At 39.9% G+C, this 23,151-nt stretch overlaps 1 protein-coding gene across 3 annotated transcripts in view; it reads right to left on the reverse strand.

The window, feature by feature from the left end:
• Positions 1-23,151, reverse strand: part of SLC8A1 (solute carrier family 8 member A1) — a 288,242-nt gene that overhangs the window by 25,822 nt on the left and 239,269 nt on the right. For all 3 annotated transcript variants that reach the window (XM_063078337.1, XM_063078336.1, XM_063078334.1), the window contains 2 exons: positions 20,323-20,453; positions 16,558-16,657 (listed from right to left, as the gene is read on the reverse strand). In XM_063078337.1, the coding sequence (XP_062934407.1) occupies positions 16,558-16,657; positions 20,323-20,453 (231 nt within the window). The remainder of the gene's footprint in view (positions 1-16,557; positions 16,658-20,322; positions 20,454-23,151) is intronic.

The raw sequence follows: 23,151 nt of genomic DNA on the forward strand, positions 1-23,151 counted from the left end.
TATTGATGGACATTTTATAACTTCACAGAGCATATGATTAAAACAGTTTGGAAAACACTGAATTCTAATCCATCATTCATACAAACACAGACTATTCTGCCTCTGACTCTGTACAAATTACTTAATTTGGGGTGTCTAAGTCTCCATATTTTGAAGGTGATCAAGAAAACGAATAATAAAGCTTCTCAGAAGAAGTGATACTTATAAATCGAGAATAGATGTTGTATTTGTCTTCAAAATGGAAATAATGACACCTTTCCCATGAGGATGTGCAGAGGGGTAATTAGATTATCTCTGCAAAGTGTTTGAGGATATTTGAAGGTAATGATTACCGTGGTGGTGCTGGGCCCTAAGGTTACACTCTAGTTTTTAAAAACAAAATTTAATCTTCCCCTCTGAAATTAAGTTCATGATCTGTTAATGCAAAATAAGTGTGTGTGTGTGTGTGTGTGTGTGTGTGTGTGTCAGTGTGTCTGTGTGTGTGAAAGAGAGCAGCAAAGAGGGAGAGAGATTTTCTTTTGTAGGCTTCCAGCATTATAAGGAATCTTAAATGTTTTAATGGTTAAGTCTGGAATGGGAGCCCCATCTGTTTTATAGCATCTGGAAGTAGAAGTGGCTTCCCATCCTTTCCCCTGGGATCTCACCACTTTCTATAAATTTTAATCTCCAACTTAGATGTCATTTAAATATTAAAAATGACCACTGACTGCCATGCATGATGCACAATTACCCCATCTTGGGGAAGGACAAAGAAATAAAATGTTCATCCATCACCATCTGTACTATATTTAAAAGTGTGTTCCTTCAAACGGCAGTGGAACATTAAATACAAAACAAAACAAAACACGCTGGGAGCATTTTTTATGTGACAACAGAGATGATAGTAACCTGCTGGTTCTGTTGGTTGTTTATGTTTGCCAGCTCAGGGTTACTGGAGGCTAGGTAATTCTTTCAAGTCCCCCCTCTGTGTTAGCAAAGAAACATACAGGTTGGTGGGTTTGCTTTTATAGGATCCCAAGTAAATTCCTCTTATCTCAGAATCCTTCTTTTCAGCTTTATGGATTCCACTAATGGAAAGATAACAAACAAGCTGTATTCGATTAATCCCTCCCATAGCCTTTTAAATGGCTTCCTTGATACACATTGGACTTTCTAAATATAACTACGACAAGAGCCAAATCACTAAATGTGCAGATAGTGGAGAGGGAATCACTCCAGCTACTGATGAAAAAGTGCTTGCACTGCCCCAGCTCTGAAGCATGAGAGCAAGGGCATCGTCAGCCCAAGCAACCAGGAAAGGCACCCCTCGCGTGGCACCTGCAGATAACATACCTTCCAAAGCAGACAGATGTTTGTTTATATCCCTCCCTAGGTGCTCAGGGTTTGGCCTCAGAAGGCTTTTGGGGTGTAATGGACACTTGGGTCAGAAGACTTGTCAGTCTCTAGATCGATCCCTTTTGGGAGCAAGATGCTTAAACTTCCTGAGCCTCAGTTTCTCATCTCTCAAATGAGTTTCCTAACTCCCACATTACAGAGCTGCTGTGAAGACCAGAAGAGGAAATATCCAAGTCTCTTGTAAAACCACAAACCCCTTCACAGATAGGTGTGCCATATCCATTACTGTTACTTGTCAGAAGGAAGGCAGTGAATCAGCACAACCTGAGTATCCTGGTTTCACTGAATCTGTATTCTATTGGAATGAGCCATTATCAGTACAGTTTCCCCAAGCTGCTTGATTTTAAGAAGAGAAGGAACAGAGGGAGGGAACATGCTGGGGTGTCTGCTAAGTGACAAGCACTGAGGTAAATTCTACCACAGAACTGGTCTTATTTCATCCTTGCAACAAAACTGCAAGGTAGGCATTATTAATCCCATTGTGCATACAAAGAACCTGAAGTTCAGAGGTTTTACTTGACTTTTTGAAATAACCACAGTTGGTGAGCAGCTGAGGAGAGATTTGATCTAACAGCCCAGAGAGCATTTTGCTACACATGCCTTACTGAAGCAGTCAAGGAGTTTAGCGTCTATCACATATTGATTCACAGTTTGAATCTGAGAATTTTTCTAATGCCTAGTGCTACGTAGATACAATCTTAGGAATGTAAAAACATTGTTGTACCATCAGTAATATTTGTATTCTAATATTCTCTAGATATGATTTTTTTTTTTTTTTTTGGCAGAGTCAGCATATGCTTTTTCTCGAGTCCTTGGGAACCAAGTAAACCCAGGAAACAGGACAATCAAGTGAAGAAAGGGAATCATGGTTGTGACCATTTTGGAATCTACGTCAGAGAGTGACAGACAAGTTCTTTTTCCATTTCTAGTTGCCAAAGGTCAATCATCCAGTTCTAAATTGAACATCCTGGTTTGCGTCCACTCTAGAAATTGAGAAACTGGCCTAAGTCACCACAAGTCTGTAATGTAAAGCAGATGGAAAATATATGTTGCTGTTATTCTGAGGAAGTGTCTGACTTCCAGGTGTTCCTTCCGGGTGTTTGATAGGATTTCTCCTCCATAACTACCACTTTGTTGTTGTTTGGTCGGTTGGTTTTTTTTTTTTTTTTGGAAACGTGATATACAGTAATTACAAATCAAGTTCTACCCTCCTTTTATATATTTCTATTTCTCTTTGCTTTCAAAGGTTCTGATGGAGTCATAAAATGTAAAAGATGAACGAAACCTTAGCAATCTGCTAATTCACTGTTTAAGGAAAAAAATTGAGAACTGTGATTCAATTGATGAAGTTTTGTTCCTTTACCTGCTTATATCGGTGTATGTAGTGTGCGTGTTTAACACAGAAGGATTTGAGATAAACACAGTGACTTGTTCTGTCTTGCTCACACAGTGATCTAAAACTTCTTTGCTTGCTCTTTTCCCTTTTTGTGTTCTTGTATCTTATTTCTAGTGAGGAAACATTTATCAAATCCTCTCATCCTTAATGGTTTCTATATGCCACTAAATTCAGTAGCCCAAAGATTTATTCCCAAACAAGAATTTATCTCTTGTTCTAGATTTTGGAGAAGTACAGTAAATATTTCCCTACTACCTAATTGGAGGGAAGTGCTTACATAATCACTGATGCAAATAGATAATGTCAACGATTTTTCTTCTAATATATTGAAAGATATTTCCTTATCAGAGATATTTCAAAACACAATTGGCTCAAGTTTCTAGATCTGTGAGTTGCCAAAGCACAGAAAAACAAAACAAAACAAAACTGCAGGCATTTGCTTTTATCAACTGAAATATGGATATTAGAAAATATCTGAACTTAAAGCTTTAGGAGGGCTCTGGAGCTTGCTGGGTTCAACCCCCTGTTTAATGTGAATTCTTTTAAAATCTCTCTGCCAAATGATCACCTGTGCCACACCTGAGAGTCTCAGCTATTAGGAAAGTCATGTTCTTACAATCCAGGTTTTAGAGGCCCTGGCTGTCAGCTCAGGTTGACACTCATTTGCTGGTCTCATTCCTTAGGCCATGTGGAGTAAGTCCGATGCTTCTGCACATGACCTACCTGTGGGCATTTGAAGCTGGCTACTTTCCTATCACCCTCAGTCCTCCCTCCAAGTTCCTTTGTCAGGCTGGCCATGTTCCCCTGAGCACCCTCTAAGTTAGTTACATCATTGTGACTTGAGCTGAATATAACTCCAAAAGGCACTTAACTCACCTGCAGAGGGGAGGTCTTCTACCTTTCTCATTGGACAAATTTGATTGCTATAGATTTGTAACTTGGACTACTGGCCTCTTCTTGGACAGAAAGGACACTATATAGGCCATATTAAACATACCTACCCTTTACTTCTAAGCCTCAGACAGCTGTGGGCCATCCTGGCCCCATAGGTCCAGTGCTAGTTTCTTGGGGAGGTTGGGCCACGTCATATATGACCATAGAAGAAAGGGACTCAAGAAGGTAACTCACTATCTTTGAATAACTCTCAATTCCATCTGAGACAAATGAACCTGCAGGTGAAATTTTCTACAGAGAACAGAGTGCTTACCAGCTTAGGACATTATGGACCTTGTTAGGGTGGTTAACACAGCACAAGAAGTATTTAATGTGACAGAAATAGAGAAAACATTTCTCAGCAAATGCAGCCACTATCAAAATGAAAAACAGATCCACTAAGGAGTTCTAACTCCATGCAAATTTGATTATTTGAAGAATGAATCTGTGTAAAGCTGAAAATTGACTGCTTTAGCCTCTCTCTCTTTTTTTAAAAACAATTCTTCTATGTGACTTGAGCACTCCTAAATGATTACAGCTCGACATAATTAGTCATGTATGTTTTTGTCCCAAGCTTGGTTTTTTCAAAATAACTCATGTCAAAGTAAGAATCTTGAAATTCAGAGTCTTCATCTACTCTTTATTAATCATGGAACTGACGGAGTTCCAGGCTCTTGCAACAGAGAAACATGTTCCCGGCAGCCTTGAATACCTAAGAAACAAACTTTCGACAAATAGAACTAATACTCAGCAAGTATAGATGCCTCCTGCTAGTTTAGATGGTTTAGTTACAGTGGGTAGTATGTGGGCACACCAGGCTCTAAGACTAGCCTGAGAGCTCTGATAACACTCAGTAAATAGCAGCAGCTGTGTCTAAATTAGCCTCCTGGAGTGTGAGAAGCTGAGCCTTGGAAGAACCGTTTGGGCAGTGATAACCCTGAAATTTTCAACAAACATATCAATGCTATGTACTAGGAAAATGGTAAAATTTATTTAAAGGGTAAATGTTTACCAAAGGCTGCCCCGCATGCAGAGGAGCATAAAGACTGTCCAGAGTCTCTCAAGATGCTGCTGAGATTAAGAGACGAATTATGGTTGGTTCATTTAGTGCTTCCTTTCATTCATCTAGGTAGCTACGCTCATCCCACTATTCTTCATTGTCCCAGAAACCTGGTCAAGTAGGCATTATTTTCTCTGCTTTAGAGATGAAGGATCTGAGGCTCAGAGAATTTAGGTGACTTGCTTATTAAATCTAAAACCCCTTCCACCACCTCACTACAATTATTTGACCCATTTTTCCCACAGACAAAAAAATCTCTGTGGTTTGTAGAGCAAAAATTCATTCTGATAAAATCTAAGCTTATTTTCATTGTTTCATGAAGAGTGGAATTGGGAAAGAACTATCCTCCTTAAATTAACCGTTTGTATATGGTGTAATATAAAAAAGTGAATTGCTCTTTCAGAGAATGAATGGCTGGCTCCACTTTATTTTTCCTGAAGAGTCTGATTTTTCTTAAATCTTTGGGCAAATCTTCTATTAGTTGTTTATATTGGTCCTTTCGGGAAGTGGGATTCTCCTCATTTCAGTGGCAATCACCTCTCTCTCTCGGTAGCAAAGAGGAAGGACTCTAGCCCTTCAGCAATGACAAGAACCCTCCCCTGTGACTATTTTCCTGATCTCAAGATCACCTGAAGGGATTGTGTCCTGATCACGGGGTTTTGAAGTTGATTTTGTGGTAAGGTGGGGACACATGCTGAGTGTCTAAGATTCCATTCATGGCCTCGGTTGCACAATTCAAAGAGATTCCCATTGCTCATGGCACCCCTCGTCTGCTTGCTCCTATTTCCTTTCTCTGTTGTGATTTTCAATAAAATTCCAGTAAATGGGGCCTCCACTGACAACAAGGAGGCTCCGATGATTTACTAGCTCTTGCGTACTTTGCAGATTCTCTCTGTGCCTTAGTTTCTCCTTTTGGAAAATGAACATAGCCAGAACTAACTTTCTCTTTTGTGCCATTGGAAAGATAAATGAGATTTTTAAGAGAAGTTACATGCTTATATATAGTAAACCTAGTTTTGGCTGTGAGGCATTAGCTTATCAGTGGGTGCCTCTTCCTCCCCTCACTGCTCATGTGCACTTTCTTTAGAGGGTAGTTGGCTAAGACGGGTGTTGACAATCTTGTTTGTCTGTCTGCCGTGGCTTTTTAGACTTTCATAAATAATAATGCTGCATCATGCTGTTGTGATGTTTGTCTTCAGTGTAAACCATCTGAAAAATATCTCTTTTCCTCTCACTATCAATAAGCCAGTGGCCTGTCTTCCTTATTTGGTCAAGGCATGGTGCAAATGCTGTGAAGTTTATAGGTCTGAACTCTAAAAATATTTTAGGTCACTGTTTTGTATCACAAGCCCAGGCTGAATCCCTAACCTGATTCTCCAGTAAATCTTCAAGGGGAATGGAATGGTTGAAAGAGTGACTTTAGAGTATCATTCATTTCTTCAGTAACTGTTTATTAATAGTTTATGTGCCAGGTACAGTTCTAGACATTGGAAATGTAGACAAATAAGATCTCTGATGTCACAGAACTTCCATTCTGGCAAGAGAAGATAGTGATAAAGTAAAACAAATGAACAAACAGATATTGATATGGGCTATGAAAGCTATGAAGACAACAAAGTCAGGTTACATAGCAAAGAGTGACTGAGTTATTGAGATAGCCCTCTGAGAAGATAACCTGTAAGCTAAACCTTAATGAGGAGAAACAGCCAGACATGGAGGGAAAGTATTTCATGCAGAGGAAATAGTTTGTACGCAAGTGTGCAAAGAATAGAAGTGAGCTTGTGGCCTGCAGGAATTAAATGCTGGGAGGCACAAGTGTGATAAGATGGAAAGAGGACTGACGTTTGAATCAGAACCATGGGTTACAACATGAATTTCAACTTCGGTCTCCCTATCTTGTAAATGGTTTTATGAACACATTCAGTCTCCCTATCTTGTAAATGGTTTTATGAACACGTAGTGCATACAATATTCGCCAATGGTGAGGCCACTCACTCATTCTGCGCTGCTAAGTTGTTGGCCCAGGAAAGTTTCAATCTTTGCTTTGCCTAACTCTAAGGCATCACACCACCAAGAAGCCCACAGGTCATTAGCTAACATCAGGGGACAGACAGGGAATGTCTGAGGGCTCAGGCACTGGTTTCACAATGTAAAAGAAACATGGAAGCAATGCTGTATGGCCTAGCAAGAAACTTGGGGTCTAAAACAAGCTCTGTGTGACCTTGAGGAGACTCCTCTCTGATCTCAGATGCTTATTTATCGAAAAAAGAGGGAGGTTGGAATTGCTGACCAATAAGCTCCTTTCCAGCTCTGTGCCGGGATTCTGATCTAAGATGCTAACAGGACATGAGACACAACACCCAGCTAGACATGATCAGGCAAACGCAAGGCACTGGAGATGTGTGGGGTGGGGTGTGTGTGTCAAAGCTGGTTCAGGTAAGTGGCTTTTCATTGCCGGAGTTGGTATGACAAAGTCTTTATCAAGAGAGAAGACTGAACAGCAAGAATTAATCAAGTCACTTTCATGTGGTTCCTCTCTGCTTACGAGGGAGAGGGGTGTGTGTGTGTGCGGGGGGTGCATGTGTGTGTGGTAGGGGGTGGCTATGTTTTCTCCTCCCTCCATTTCTTTGGATTATGTTGCAGTGTTTCCCCCACAGAAAACAGTGTACAAAGGCTCCTGCCTGGGAATGAAAGTCCTCCGATGCTTTGTGTGTTGATTTCTAAGCAACAACTAAAACTGCACACCCATCGCAGCAGCCCATGCCAACAAAAGAGCTACTGGATCCAGTGATGGTGCATTGTTTGCACAGAGGAGCTGCTGCCTCTCTAGACAAAAGCCGCGTCAGAGACTTGACTTCAGGCTTACAAACAAGAGCACTGAATCATTCTGGAGCCCTTCAGTACAGTATTTTCCTCAAGATTTTGTAATAAGCAATTTAAGAGAAAAACAGCACAACAAGCTACTATTCTTTTCAGAAATATCAGCTAAAGCATATCCACGGGCCAGAAAATAATTGCTTTTTCCTCCTGCCCTCTCATACGCCCACCCCTGAGTGGCTGGCTTGCCTTGTTTTGAAACTGGGAGTTGAAGCTACCTGATTCAACATCTTATCCTGCTACCACTCACATTTTTAAGTTGAAAGGTATCCTAGATTTGCTTTGCCTACCTACTAGGATGGCTCTAGAATATCTCCCATAAATAGTTTTTTCTTTGAAACTTATTCTCGTTCTCTCTCTAACTCACACCTCTGTTTTTCCTCTTTCTTATTTAGGACCATAATTAGCTAAATAACAGTAAAATTTCACTAAGAACATTGACAGAAAATGCCATTTTAAATATGCATTTGCATATCTGATTTCCACACACACAAATAAATATAGTTTATGTGTACAAATACATGCATATGTGCATCTACATGTCATGTGTATGAATATATGGATTTTTATATAAGCATTACATATATCTCAGACTCTTTTTGAAACCTGGCATATGTGTGTGTGTGAGTATATATGTATTTATATAGATTTTTCTTCTAGATCAGACACAGCAATATGATTTAGTAAAAACAAGCTTTTAATCCAGTTATACATAGATTGGAAAACATCAATTCACACATAAATTCATTCATTCTTTATTCAATAAAGACTTAATGCCAAGCACTATTTTAGGTATTAGAAAAATAGTGATGAACAAGACAAATTTGCTATAGTTGAAAAAATTTTTTTTTAAAATTTAGATTCTTCTTCTATGAAGACTTGAGCAGATCTGTACTTATTTATAGAGCATAAGATATTTTAAGATAAAATAGGACAAAAATTTGTGAAGAAAGCAGGAATAAGGGATGCTTTTAGACACTGAGTTAAGTGAATTTTGAACACTTAGGCAGAAAAATTGACTAAACTTCCTGATGGCCAAAGCAAATAAGAAAACATTGAATTATATAGTTATGATTTTGTAATTGCTGAGAAGATAAAAATTAATTTGCTGGAAAAACAAAACCTCTTTTCTTTAAACTAAAGTAGAAATTTACCAATGTTTTCTTTAAAGTATATTGAGTTAATTACACCAGGAATAACAAGGTTCTATAAAAAATAAAACAATACTTTTTAAGTGTTATACCTTAAAGGTAAAAGTTAAAATTATAACTATATTGGACTCCAGTGAGGGCAGTTTTGAAAGGGACTGTCATGAGAAATTAAGGAAGATTTACTTTCTGATATCCAATTCAAAGCAAGGAAGAACAGCTACTGAATCTACTTAACATGACTATTGAACAGTGTATCTTAAGCATCAGATGGCTTAAATGAGCTTTTGACAAGTCGGTGTAATTACACAGTTATCTGACATGTACTCTAAGGCAGATATTCCACCTTGATTACAGTTAGAACCCTAAATTTGAAATAGCAGTGCCATGGAAAGCAGGTGGACATTTTATTGCTGAAAATGAAGGAAGGGTCCTTAACCCTCTTGATTCCCAGGTGAGGTTAGAGGATTGGTCTAGAGCACAACTAGTTAGTGGCTCTTTAACCCTTTGAACTCAAATGTCTAGAGAAGCCAAAGATTCCAACATATAATCTTTAAAAATTAAACTCTTTATTTGTCATCCATGTTATATACCATCTCTATCACAAAGAATGTGACTATTTAAGCTGTATATTGAAAGGAGGATGAGAGCTAAGTCGGATGGCAGAAGTGTTGATCACATCTCCTGTCAGAGTTTCAAATAATTGCTATTTGACCTTTATTACCATTTATTCAAGCATGCCAGTGATTCTAAGCATGAAAAAACCCACCTAGATAACCAGCAATATCACAGAAAAAGACCAAGAGCTTGGATAAAAGGCTAGGCATTGATTCTGTTTTATGTCAGTAGACCTGACATTATTTCTAGCAGCAGATATAAACACAATTCCAAGACCACAGAAACAATTTGAAAGTCCCTCTGGGTTCCTGATGATGGGATTAAACCTGTATTTTCTAGGAAATTCAGTGACTGATTCTGCCCATTTTTTAGGATTGATTTTATTCTTTTTGGTCCTTCTGTACCTCTGTCCTAGGCTTGCACACCTCATTTCCAAATCCGTAACTTTCCCATGTGTAAAGGAGACTAAAAGACTCCTTAACTTCATCCCTTTTGTCCTATATTAACATCTGAAATGTGACCACTTAAGACCCAGGAAGGGCACCCAGGGTGGAGCTGAAAGTTTACTGATTTTAGACTCTCAAAGATTTCATATTCCAGTTGGCCACTTGCTAGTTGTGTGACCCCAAACACGTTGTGTAACTACTCTGGGTCTCAAGATCTTCAATTACAAATTTAGGACAAAAACTACTTAGCCCAGGATATAGCTGTGAGGAATAGAAATAGTACATGCAAAGCACTGGCCAGGTAGTAGAAGGTCAATAGACGGTAACATTATTTAAGCAGAAAGTGGGCCACGATTTCACATATAGGTTTTTGACTGACTTTCTTAAAGGCAGTTGTTCCTACTGTTTCTTATGAAATCAACATCCTTTTCCATGAACCTCAGTCAGCTTATTGACAAAGGATAATTAAGAATCCTCATAGTCACACAATAAACAGTGCAAAAGGAGAACTCCTAATCCTTGACTCTCTCCCCGTCCCTTTTTTGGTGGTCTTGTAGTCACACTGAGATTGTGTCAAACCTAACCTAGCAGGACATTGTTAACTGCTTAATTGGTATTTTCAGATGACACAGGGTTAACACATTAAGTTAATGAAGATTTCCCCATAGTAATAATGTTCAATAACAGAGGAGATGCTAGAAGGATTCCTGCTTAGATCAGGTTGCATGGAAATCTCTGAAACTCATTTGAGGTGCCATTTTCATTATTTAGGATTGTTGGAGTAGATTCTTCTTCAGGCTGACAATTTGCCAAATGAATTATTATCCAGCGGCACCATTGGGTTGACAGTTTTTTATATTAAGTAATTTAATTTAATTTAATTTAATTGAGAATACTTATTAATCCATAGAGCAAGCATGGATGAAGGACTGATGATAGAGCATCTCCCAAACCTAACCAGGCTCCATATTGGAGGAGGCTCAGGAGACTACATTCTGCACTTCTTTATTTAGCTGAAGTTGGGGGACTGTGATCTACTGTGCAGTGTAGTGAGTATGGACAGCTCAGCTGCATGCACTGGCTTGGCCTCATGCGGAATATTTTCACTTATACTGTAGAAGATTCCACTGTCATTGTGAGTTCCAATTACGGAGTAGGAAGAGAACCAGGCACTTTCCAATCATCATTATACCAGTTGGTTTTCTTTGAGGCTAAGCTTTGACTGTCTTCTCATCCCTTTCCTCTAAGAGGATAGATGTGGAGTATATGCTGTCATTATGCTGAATATTTAACTTAGGTGAGCCAGGTAGGCAGGCAGGGTATGCTTTTCTGTTGCCAAGGTCGGGTGGACCATGGGCTCACAATGCCATCAAGGATTCTATGGGACTATCATGGCCATTGACAGAGCTCCCACATTTCAATAATGAATGGTATCTTAGAGCTAGCCCAGTCCAACCTTCTCATTCTACTGATGAGGAAACTAAAATCCAGAAAGGTTAAATAGTTTGCCAAAGTTATAGAGTTGGTAAGAGACAGAACCAAGACTACAAGGAAGCTTTTTTTTTTTGCCCTTTGAGTGTTCTTTCATTATGAAGATGCCAATAGATACTAAGTCAGATATGCAAAATATGTCAAAAGATATGTCAAAATAAAAGAAGTCACAAAGATCTTTAGTGCTATATTTTAAATTATCAGGTAAAAAAGAGGGTGGTGTGTTGACTTTCTTCAAAGAATTTTACAAATTCCTAGGCAGGAAAAGCCTATGGATGCACCTAGGAAAACAAATACTTCCCTTTGTTCTTTAGGGATTGACTGGCATCCTCCCCAAGGAAATATGAACTGGGCTGGAAGGAGACTTAACAAATACTAAGGAAAAACACCTTCATATTTCAAACTGCAGTTCAAATATCCAAACAAATACATACCATATAAGATGTATGTACATGTCTCCATGTGCATGTGTTTTGTGTCTCTGTGTGTGTGCATGCATATGTTTATGTATGTTTGTTGGGGTGTCTCTGTGTTTTCACATGTTTGTGTATATGCAAGCATGTCTGTGTGTATCTGTGTGTTATGTATTTTCTACATATATGTTTGTGTGTGTGTGTCTATGTGTGCACTCAGGCCCCAGGCATAACAAGCAAGTGTGCTCTTTACACTGGAGAGAATCCTGGGCTGATTTGTACCCTGGCACTGCTCCTTACCAGTTTTGCTTCATGAGCAACTTACATTGTTTTTCTGAATTTCAGTATTCTTATCTCTAAATTGGCATGTGTAATACTCACCACAAAACAAAAAGGTCAACCAGTGTGTTTTTTAGTCACTCAGCCATTTTAGTAATTAAATTAACTGCATTTACACAAAATTTGGTTATATTTTATTGTAGAATCTTCAGTGTGATTTGTCTCCCAATCAACCAATTTTGGCCTTCCTGAAAACATGCATCATTGTAATTAATCCTTACAGCAACTCTATGAGTGAAGCATAGTTATTTCACTTTACATATTGAGATATGAGGTGCTCAATCCCCTGGGATCAGATTTCAGGCCACTCTCCTGAGTCTCAAGCAACTCTCCTAGGACTCAAGCTCTGCCCCTGAGTCTTGAGCTATGGTGGCCTGTGGCACCCATTTTCTGCACTAGCACTGGGAGATTGAGACCACAAGGGGCAGGTTTATGCAAATCCAGTGGCTGAGCATGCTCAGTAGAAAGGAGTTATAAAACTCAGTGGCCGAGTGTGCTCAGTAAAGTGGAATTTATTCCTTGAATGACTTCCCACTGGAGGTGCTAGAGAGCATAGAATATATTTGAACATATTCTATGCATGTGATAGAATTTAACCAATGAGCATGCTCTAAAAGAGATGGAGCATGTGCAAGACTAGGTTACATAACTGGGAACCACCCCCTTGTTTCAATATTCATTAGATATCATGAATATGTATTAGACCGTGAAACTATAAAAGTGGAATCCCAGTAGAAGGTGGGGCTGCTGTTCACTCTCCTAGAGCCAGCTTGCACTTTGTCTGTGAATATGTGTTTCTAACTTTTGTATTAAACTTGGTGTGGGCCTTGCTCAGTCTCTGGAGTTAAGCTGCACTTTCTCTCTGAAAACCTGTATCTCGTATTCATTACATGAAACCTGTTCTCACTTTCTACCACAACTCTGCTCTTGAATTCTTTCCTGTGGCATAGTCAAGAACCTGGTAAGAGGATGGGATGGATTGAGGCTGGCCATCTGGCCTCCCCAGACCCTCTCTTCCAGCATCAATATGAAAGAACTGAGATGTCAAGGTGAAGTAATCTGCCCAGAGTCACACTGGTAGTTTTGGAGGGCTGGGACGCAAACCCATACTTGTCTCCAAAGCCAGCCTTGCAATCACTCTCTCCTTTATCTTGACTTGGCCCAAGGCTGTTGTGAAGAGTAACAGTAGGGGGGTTGTGGCATTATCACTGGCATCCTGGTTCTCTACCCAGCTAGTGTTTTCCCTCTTCTCAGATGCACCCATTTCCCCTTGTATCCCAGCTGGCCCACGATTTCTTAAAGTCAACCCACCATTCTCCCCTGGTGGGGATACTAGGAAGAAGAGCGAATTGGGGGAAATTCAAATTGAACAGACAGTGAATGCTGGCTTCACTTAGAAGTGCCTGTGCTGACACATCTTAAAAGCACCTGGAGGTACTGGACTTGCCTTGCAAGTTGTTGACAGTCATTTAACTGCTGCACACCACTGCTCCTGGTATTCACCCCAGGAAGCAACAGAAGGAGAATGGCTGGGACATGACTTTAATCCCTTCCTAATCTCTGGAGTCTCATAGTCCTTAACTCTTCAAATATCAAACTATAAGAACTTGGTTCACAGAAACATTATGGTCACAGGAGGCCCAGGTACTGAGCTATAAAATTCAGGAAAAGCAGGGGAACATAAAGGCTACCAGGTGGTTACCTTGAAACTAGTTTGAATAGAGTTAGTGAGAAAAAGAAGAAAAATCCTACTTACAAAATTATTATTTTTGTTTAGCAAGACATATAGACTTAATTTTGCACAGAAAATTGCACAGGAAAAAACCTCTCGGCAGAGCCCTTTAAAAGCAATTTAATACTTTTAATAAGGCAAATCTTTCTAATTCTCAACTATTTAGTCATGAAGTCTTGAAATCCAATGAAAGCCTGTCTTCAATAAATGCTCCTTTGCAAATTTTATTGCCCATGTAACAACCTGAGAATACTAACATCCTTTAGACACTTACATTTAATTACAGTGATAAATATTGAGCTTTTAAAACTGCCTTTCACGTAATTTAGTATAATGAAGTGCCTATAAAATATGGGTTTGCTTTTCTGATTCTTTGTGTCTCAAATTTATAAATAAGGTCAACTTACCAAGCAGCCTGCAAATTTCTAAGCAATTGTGCCTTATTTTTTAAGTAGTTATTTGGAAATATAGAACCATATATTGCAGGACAAATAGAAACATGGGAAAGGCTTTACATTTCATTCATTAACAGTTCTTCAGAAGATTTGGGCAGGAGTTAGTCCCATCACGGAATGATGACACCATGGCATCAGGAGACAATAAGGCCAAGGTCAATGAGGCAGAGGTGAGCACAACTTTCCTCACTTTGAAATTTCTCTCTCTCTCAAGGGCAGAAGACAGCACATTGGACTAGTATTTAGTAGATCAGGCCTCTGAGCTATGTTCCAAAGCTATGTTGCCTCTCTGAGACTCAGATTCTTCCTCTAAAAGGCAAGAATAATCATAACACCAGGAGGATTTAATTCAACTCAATATATGAAAGTGTTTGCAAACCAAAATTCATCTCTTTCAAGTAAGGTGGTATTACCATCTTTATAGTCGTTTCTCTGTATACCTGCTCTGACCAGAATCAAGTACATGACTTTGTCCTTACAGGTGTCATCATCTCACTCCCTGTTTGAAGCTGCCCTTTTCTATTGCCATAGATTGGTCCTAAAAACATTTGCCATGGACCCTGAGAGTTACAAAAATGTGTGAATGAACGAGCAGAAAACCAGTTCACTGCTAGAAAAGCAAATTCGGCCTTAATGTGTCTATAGACAGTGTCACCTTGGCTACCTATCTAAAGTTGCAGCCCTGCATATACTTCCTGTCTCCCTCCACAGCTTTACTGTTGTCCATGACAAGCTCATGTCAAACATACACTCTATTTTAACTTTTTTGTCTTCTTTCTGTCTCCTCCATTGCAATGTAAGCTCAGCTCAGGCATGAACATTTGTCTATGTCATTCACTGTCATATTCTTTGCACCAAGAACAATGATGGAAATGCAGAAAAATGAATGTACGATGACCAGCCCACTGCCCTTATACAAATGCTCACATACTTGCAGCCAGAGGAAACCTGGAGACTACTAGGCATGGCTTACTACAAGGCTTATATTTCTTATAGCATTTCAATTCCAATATCTCAAAGCCCCTAAAACAATTTTTTTTTTCATTTTTAATGTTTTCTGCTATTGGCCTCATCAGCAATTTCCATATTTAAGCCATTTTTGTCTGTTTAGTTCTTTCTGTGAAGAGGGAGGATACTCATGCCTCAGATGCTAATCTTAGGTTTACAGAAAAACATAAGCCATAAAGAGAGAGTTTCTCCCTCTTCCTAATTACAGCTTAAGCGTTAATTCCAAATCCGCTCTCCTAAGCAGTTACCCACCATTTAATGTTCGTAAATTACCATTGTATACTCATTTGCAAGAAACCAGAGCATGATTATAAACAGCACTAATAATAAACAGGCATAAATTTTTTTACCACTTTCCATTCTCACAGCACTTGGGAAATATGTCAAATTATCCTGTGGCAGATTGGAAAGAGGAGGGTGTGTGAGAAGTTACGGCCCAACTGCTAATGACGCTGTTTCCATATTTTGTAGCTTGGGAATCACTATTTAGAAAACTCTAGCTTTGTTCATTAGCTGCAACAGTAGAAGATGAGTCCACCCAGATCTTTAAAGAGAAAGATCAGAAGTGAGAAAAATACCAGTATAGTGTTGCTTTCATAAATCTTCAAGAGGAACTTTCCTCTCTCTTTATGCAATCGCACAGTGGACAAGTTCTGACAATACAGGAAGGGGATGCTTCTTTCTGTATTTAATTCCATCAGGTCTCTGACTCCTTGAGTTTCAAAAACCCGTTCATGTTGTAGAATTTTCCTAAATAAAACTCGGCACTTGCGCAAGAAGAAACATAATGTGATTCTATTTCCACTTCTAGAGCCAGTACAAACACTTATTTGTTAAACGCTGTTGAAGAGAGTGTAAAATTATGCAGATGATAGTGGTAAAGTGTCTTAATGTCTTCCTTTTCCACCTATGATTGTGCTGCTTTCAGGGAATTTTCCAGACAAAGCCTTATGATTGGCTATCAGTAAATTAGAGACACAAAATTCTTTAAATTTATCTTGTCTGTTTTCAGAGAGAAAGATGCAATATAGATGGAGAAGAATGTTATGTTTGAAGACATTTCCTTCATCTAGAGAGTCTAATTTAGTCTCCAAAATGTGCATACATGCAACAAATACATTTATTTCTCTTTCAATTTTGCCACAGAGGCCCTTTGGTGCTTTGCCATCGACCAAGTGGTCACAGTGGAAAAACTCAGCTCAGATTGGGCCACTTTAATTTATAGCATGCAGAGAAAGGCACTCACCAGCACTGACAGTGATAGCTTCAATGAACTGTTCCCTCCAGCTGTTTGTCCCAACCACCAGGGCCAGGTTTGTCTTCTTAATGAGTTTGTCCACAGTACTCTAGAAAGGTTGAAAAGAATAAGATAGTAACTGCTGCTTTTGTTAAGGCCTTGGGAAATCTAAGACCTTGTTGATTTTGAAACCCCAGAGTTATATAAAGGGTAGCAGATGTTAGGCTCAGAACAACATATTGACATCAAACGCTGTTACGATTATGCAAACAAGCATGGTCTTTAGCTGGAAATATTCTGAAATGGAAACTTCTTTGTAGCAAATACAAGCCTCCTTCACTGACTAATGACCAATGAAGAATCACCTCACTGTTTAGAATAGCAGATGTTGCATGGCCCAACCATTCCCTTGGATGTTTTATGAACTTGCTTCTCCACTGGCTTCATCTATGGTGCTCTGTGTGCAACTGAATTAACATATGCCCTGCTCAGTATTATGTATCTATGGAAAACCAAAAGCAACAGGCAGATTATGAAACAAAAACTATTATTATTATTATATGAAACGCAGCCAGCTAGCAGAGTCTCGAGGTTGTTTGCTGCATGATCATCAATAAAAGGATTTTTCTTTGGCTGTTTGGTCAGCCTTGCAGGTGTTAGAGAATTACATTCTCACCCTGCTCTACTCCTGTTGCACACAAAAAACGAAAAGATGAGACAAGAAAAGGTCAATTCTTATGGTTCAAGACACACTGCAACTGACCTTGCACTGGATTTCCCCTGCTATACTAGTGCAGTGCTACATGTCTCTTATTTTTCTTTAGAACTTTTTAAGCACTTAGTTTTATACAATTAGCACTCTCTAGCTTTCTAAATTCAGTTAATGTAACAACAGGAGCAGCCAAGCATTCACAAGAAAACTAAGTAAGCAGATGCACCTAAAGCGCTACCACAAATCATGGCAACTACAGGGAGAAGGGTCATTTCCTGGACACTGAAGCTGCTCCGCTTCCCAGAGAAACTACCACATGAACTAGTCTACCAAACATCCACACTTACTGTCAGAGCATCCTCGAATTTCCACTAATTGGAAAGAGGCAGAAAACATGTATCATTTGTCTTAGGTCAAAATCTGTACATGTTTAATGTGCTGTACCTGAACTGACTATGGTTTGAGAAAGAGCACATTATCAGCTAATGTACATAAGTAAATGGGATCGGAGGGGTTTGTATGAAAGACCAAAGTCAAACCATCAAATCAAGCACTGATCAAGAAAGAGTCTTTGGAGCTGATTTGAAACATTGAGAAGATAATAAACATCTCCAACTGGCTCACTCTGTATTTGCAACATTATTCTTGGCTGGATTCTGTGTCCCTAGGGTGGTGAACTTTCAGCTTCTAGCCTTCTGTCTAGAACTTCTGGTGTCCCTGGTAACAGCTGTAATAGTCACTGTGCTTGGCCATCATAACTTGAAGCACATGACAAGCATCTGTCCTTTTCTCTCAACTCAGCCACATCTTATAAAGCACTCTGAGCATCTTGGTTGGTGCCAATTCAAAGTGCTGTGTAGAATGTAGCAAGAAATGACTTCGATTTTTCCTAAATGTAATGGAAGCTTGGGGCAGCTGTCTGTTTTTACCTGGATGGTTAGATGTCAGTGATCAGCTCTTTACTGCATGAGACTTTCAAGAGACTGTAAAAACCTCATCCTTGGCAATGGGTGTTAGTAACACTGTGCCCTTAGTTACAACATAGTAAGCAAGAACTCAGGGGGCAAAGCAGAGTGGGACATTGTGAGGCGTCACTTGCATTTGGGTCTCTAACACAGTTCTGAGTGCTTTGAATGAGTTCTTTAAAATAGCTGTGTACTAGAAAAAGAAATTTCTTAAAAAAATAATAGGACCTCAAAATTGATGGCACTTCAGAAACATGTTCTCAAGGTGCCTTTTAAGTATTATTGGTAACTGTACTGATGAACAGGAGTGAGAAGAAATAGCATATGGAAGCTATTCTAAAAGAATACGTACCACAATCAACTGAACTTACATAAAGAGACTCAGGAGATGGGGACTTTCAAATGCTTAGATCATTGGAGTTGTTACCAGAGAGGGCTCTGGAACCAAGAAAGCTTCACTGTCTAGAAGGCTGCAACCCTGACTTACTCAAACCAGTGCTTCATAAAGGAAGTTGCTACGACGGCTCTTCCTATTATGGGTACATGGAAGGGGAAGGTTCAGGGTTGTCCTATAAGGGAGACAACACGCAATTCCCCATTTGAACCCTGGGAGGGGTGGGGGTCAAGCTTGCCCTGGAAATGCCAATCCATAGAATGTCTGCTGCAGCAAATGGCACCAGGCCCTCTGATTCCAGATGGGAAGATGGTGCATGAGGAAGAGTGAGGTTGAACACACCTGGACGAAAGATCGACAGATTGGTTCATGGAAATGGATGGTCTGAGATTCCTGTGCCCCTGGGATAGACAGGGAACTTGTGCATGTTCCAGTCATGGGTATGCAAGGAGCCAGGTTCTGATCACACAACGGGGGCACTCTGATGGTAGGGATCTGCCTAGAAAGCACTGGTTCCACTGTTTACCCGTCCTCTCTTTTTTGGGAATGAGTGGAAGGAAGAGCAAATAGATTCTCAAGGGCCTGAAGGGGAAAGTTTAATTGCATTTTTATCTTTGAAAAATTCCACTTTAATTGCAAAGACATTTTGCTTTCCACCTGTCTCCTATCAGACACCTCCATTTGTGAACTAAATTAAAAAAATAATTAATGAACCCAGCTAAAGGAAGAGAGGGCACTGTTAAAAAAAAATTCAGATAAAATACTGAAACTTCTAAGTTTGTGGCCTGGTTCTCTCTTTCGGAATCTTCATTCTGGTTTTTCAAATGAGCAGAATCTTCTTTTGAAAAATAAGCAGGGAAAATACTGCTATATTCTGGATTTGTGATTCTGGGAAGCAAGAGAGGAGATGTACCTTTTCATATCCCACCACAGAACTGAAGTGTGGCTCCACTCAGGGTCTTCTCACATATTAGGGCTGTGTGGGTGATGAGGGATGGAAGGTGAGGGGAGGGCAGAAAGAGCAGCTAAGGATCCACAACGAGTTTCACTGCAAAATCTTAAGCTCACCCCAAGGCCCCTATATTCAACTTCTGAAAAAATAACTTTCATCGTCTAGAGAATTGGGAATACAATTTTATCAGCTCTACTAAAAACTCTGTGGTTGCAGGCCCTATACCTTCAGTATGTTGGCTGTGCTAAAATGTCCTTGGAAGAACATACTAAATATAAATGAGAGCTTGTCAATGGGATGTTCCTTAGGGAGAGAATAACATGCGCCCTCCAAAACAAAAGCATCCTTATTTTCAGCAGAGTGAATGCTTCGCTTCTGACAGATTTATTAGCTTTTTCAAATAGAGCTTGGTTTCTTCCACTCATAACAATCTCTTGGAATCCATCTTTGCAGCCTCCTTGCTATCCACTCATACAAAGCCTTCCATCTGGGGCATCTGTGACCCTGTGCAGTGAAGGGTGTCAGCTGCTGGGCCATGGTTCTGATCCTGTTTGGTTTACAGGACCCCTAGGTTCCCTACTAATTTAATAGTTCCCATTAGACTTTGAAGGCCTCTCAATTAATGAATCAGTTCTTGAAATCATATCTACTTCTCTTTCCAGATGAATCTTACAGTGTGGGACAACACCATAAACAGTCTTGGTCCCAAAGTGGGCCTGGCCTCCCTGGCAGGCAGTGTTGGTGAGCATACCTTGAACTCATAGGATTCTTCAATGATCACTTCCAACTTGGTGTGTTCTCCCAGGATAGGGCGCCCCATTTCTGCAATGCGCCTCTCCTCTTCCTCTTTGCTGGTGAGCGGCTGCTTGTCATCACATTCCTCTGTGAAAGGGAAAGGCAAGAAAATGGGCAACCTGCTCTGTTTTATTTGGAAACCCCTGGATCCTGCTATAAGAAAACCAAAGAGGAAGGAAGCCTTAACAACCTACCAAAAATCCCTCGGGGGAGATCATGAGGCTGGAGGAGAGAACTGGACAGACGCTTGGCCTGGCAGGCAGCATATCACTGTGACAGCAGGTGATTCTAATGTCCCACACTAAGCTCATTGGAAAGTGCAGACTAGGAAGAGTAATGTATGCGGCATATCCCTGTGACACTGGTTCAGCTGGCTGTTTGTACATATTCCTGCAATTTAAAGTCCTACAGTGGGACCCTGAGGGATGGAGGGGTCTGGCCTCCTCCTCTCCGCTTTGGAGAGGCAACAGAAAATGCCCCAGAGCCAAAGAGATGGTGGAAGGGAAAATCTGATATTAGCCTCTTACTTGCCAAGAACCCTGGTTGCTAGTTAAGCAGCAAAACACGCAATCCATGTTTCCGTAAGATGCCTGGGCTCCAGCGCTTCTGCTCTCTGGTGCAAAGCCGAAATGTGCTGGGAAAACTTTCACTAGATTAGTCTTAAAGTAAACAAGGAGGGCGAGGGTGAGGCCTTTGGGGAGTTAATACTCACCCACCAGGTGAGCGTGATTATTTCCAAACCACCATGTCGCTTACACTCCAGAAGAGGCTAGTGGGTGCTGAGAAACGTTAATGGATCCAGGAGTCTGTTAATGAGGGGAAGCTCACAGTTGGCTGTCTCTGCATGAAGGTCATTAGGATAAACTCCAGACTGAAAAGGCCATGCACACGAGAAGGACAAACACTAGTTCTGTAGTAACCCTTCAGACCCAGGATGCTGGAGCAAGACAGGCTACTTCCTCTCACAGTTGAGCAGAAGGAACATCATCTTTAAGGACGTAGTACTGGGGACATGGAAAGACCTCAGTCCTGATGCCCTCACTTCTAGGTCTTCCAGACAAACTGCCTGGATGGGAGTCTGTTGATGGAGGAGACGTCCAAAAGGGAGGAACTTCTCACCCAGGCTTTCTGCTTTTTGCATTTAGACATCAGCTTCTGCAGGAATCCACACCTCCCATTCCCTCTGAAGGGAATGCTGTGGTGGCCCCATTTGTTGCTCTAGCAATTGTTGTAGAGAATGGTTCCCAGGCCAGGTGCTCACTTGCGAGAGCAGGGAGCAAATGGGCTAGTGGCAGTGCCAGCATTTCATATATCAAATATCAAAACCAAAGGCAAAAGCAGAATGTAGTATGATGGTTAATTCTTTAGTATGTATCTAACAGTGTCTTCCTAAAGGGATATTTTAGAATCTGCTTTTCTATCCTGAGATGACAGGGCACCAAATAAATGAGATAAAGTCTAAAAATAAGGGATTTTGGACTGGCCTGCTGAATGTTAGCAGAGGCAAAGGAGAGGGGCAAGAAGATTACTTTTAACCATAAAAGTGGTAATATTTTTTACAGTAGGATGGGAAGTTATATCCCAAGGGAAGACAAAGGTTTGTGTCCGGGGTATGCAGTATTTGTCCTTGCAAAATTATGTGTTGTCTCATCAAGGGGGTTGGCTGAGATACGTGAAGCCCAATTTACCCAGTCCTCAAATCAAGTATATTTTGATTGTCACTGTTTTCTGATCCTTGAACCTAGGATAATGTTATTGGTACTTTTCATAGCAGTAGGTTATATTAGTGTCTTTATTCAAAACCTTGGCCAAACATGAATGTTTTGAAGACTTGTGCAGAACAAGAATTATTTTCCCAGAAGAAGTGTTACAACTGGGATATCTATCTGAATTGCAAAGCCATTGGGGAGAATATTCATTACGGCCTTCTTTCCTGTAGTTTACTGTAAGTGACTTTTAATGGGACTTACGGCAATTTAGGTAGAAAAAAATAAAGAAATTATGAAAGGAAGGTGATATGGTGGCATTGTTTAGTGCAGCATTTCATAAAATGACATTGATTTGGAACATGGTATTAAGTAAATGGACGTGGTAGCAAATGAAATGGAATCATATTTCATGCAATGGAATGAAAAGGTTCTTTCTTTTTAAGTAATCGTTCAGTCCTTCTGATCAAGAAAAAATACTTAATTTGGTGCTACTAGGTCTATAATTAGTTCCCAATATTTGGGTTTCTACCACTATAAGATAGAGAAAATAGTTCTCAGGTATAAAGCATTTGATAATACCTAGCTAGAATTTAAGAACATTTTTTTCTGTTGTAAAATTTTTAAAATATTACTTCCTATTTATGGCAATTGCCACTAGTTTTCCTTGTGCAACATGGATGGACTTAGAGAAAATTATATTAAGTGAAACAAGTCAGGCACAGAAAGAGAAATACCACCTGTTCTCACTTATTTGTGGGAGCTAAAAACAAACAAACAAACAAACAAACAAACAAATAAATAAATGGTGGGGTGGGGGGGAGGAGACACAACAATCACAATTCCTTAAACTTGTTAAGACAAGAGAACAGATATGATGTAGTTGTGCGGGGGGGAGGGGAAGAGGAATGGGTAAAGAGACATGAAAATCAACTACAATGTATATTGAGAAGTTAAAATAAAAAAAACCAAACAAAAAAACAAATTTAGTCAAGTAAAACCATGAGGCAATTTCAAAGAATTACATTAAGTAAATAATAGCCTAGCCGGTATGTAACCAAAACAAAATTATAAAGGAG

The sequence above is a fragment of the Cynocephalus volans genome, chromosome 14 (assembly GCF_027409185.1).
Source record: "Cynocephalus volans isolate mCynVol1 chromosome 14, mCynVol1.pri, whole genome shotgun sequence".
NCBI classification, from domain to species: Eukaryota; Metazoa; Chordata; class Mammalia; order Dermoptera; family Cynocephalidae; genus Cynocephalus; species Cynocephalus volans.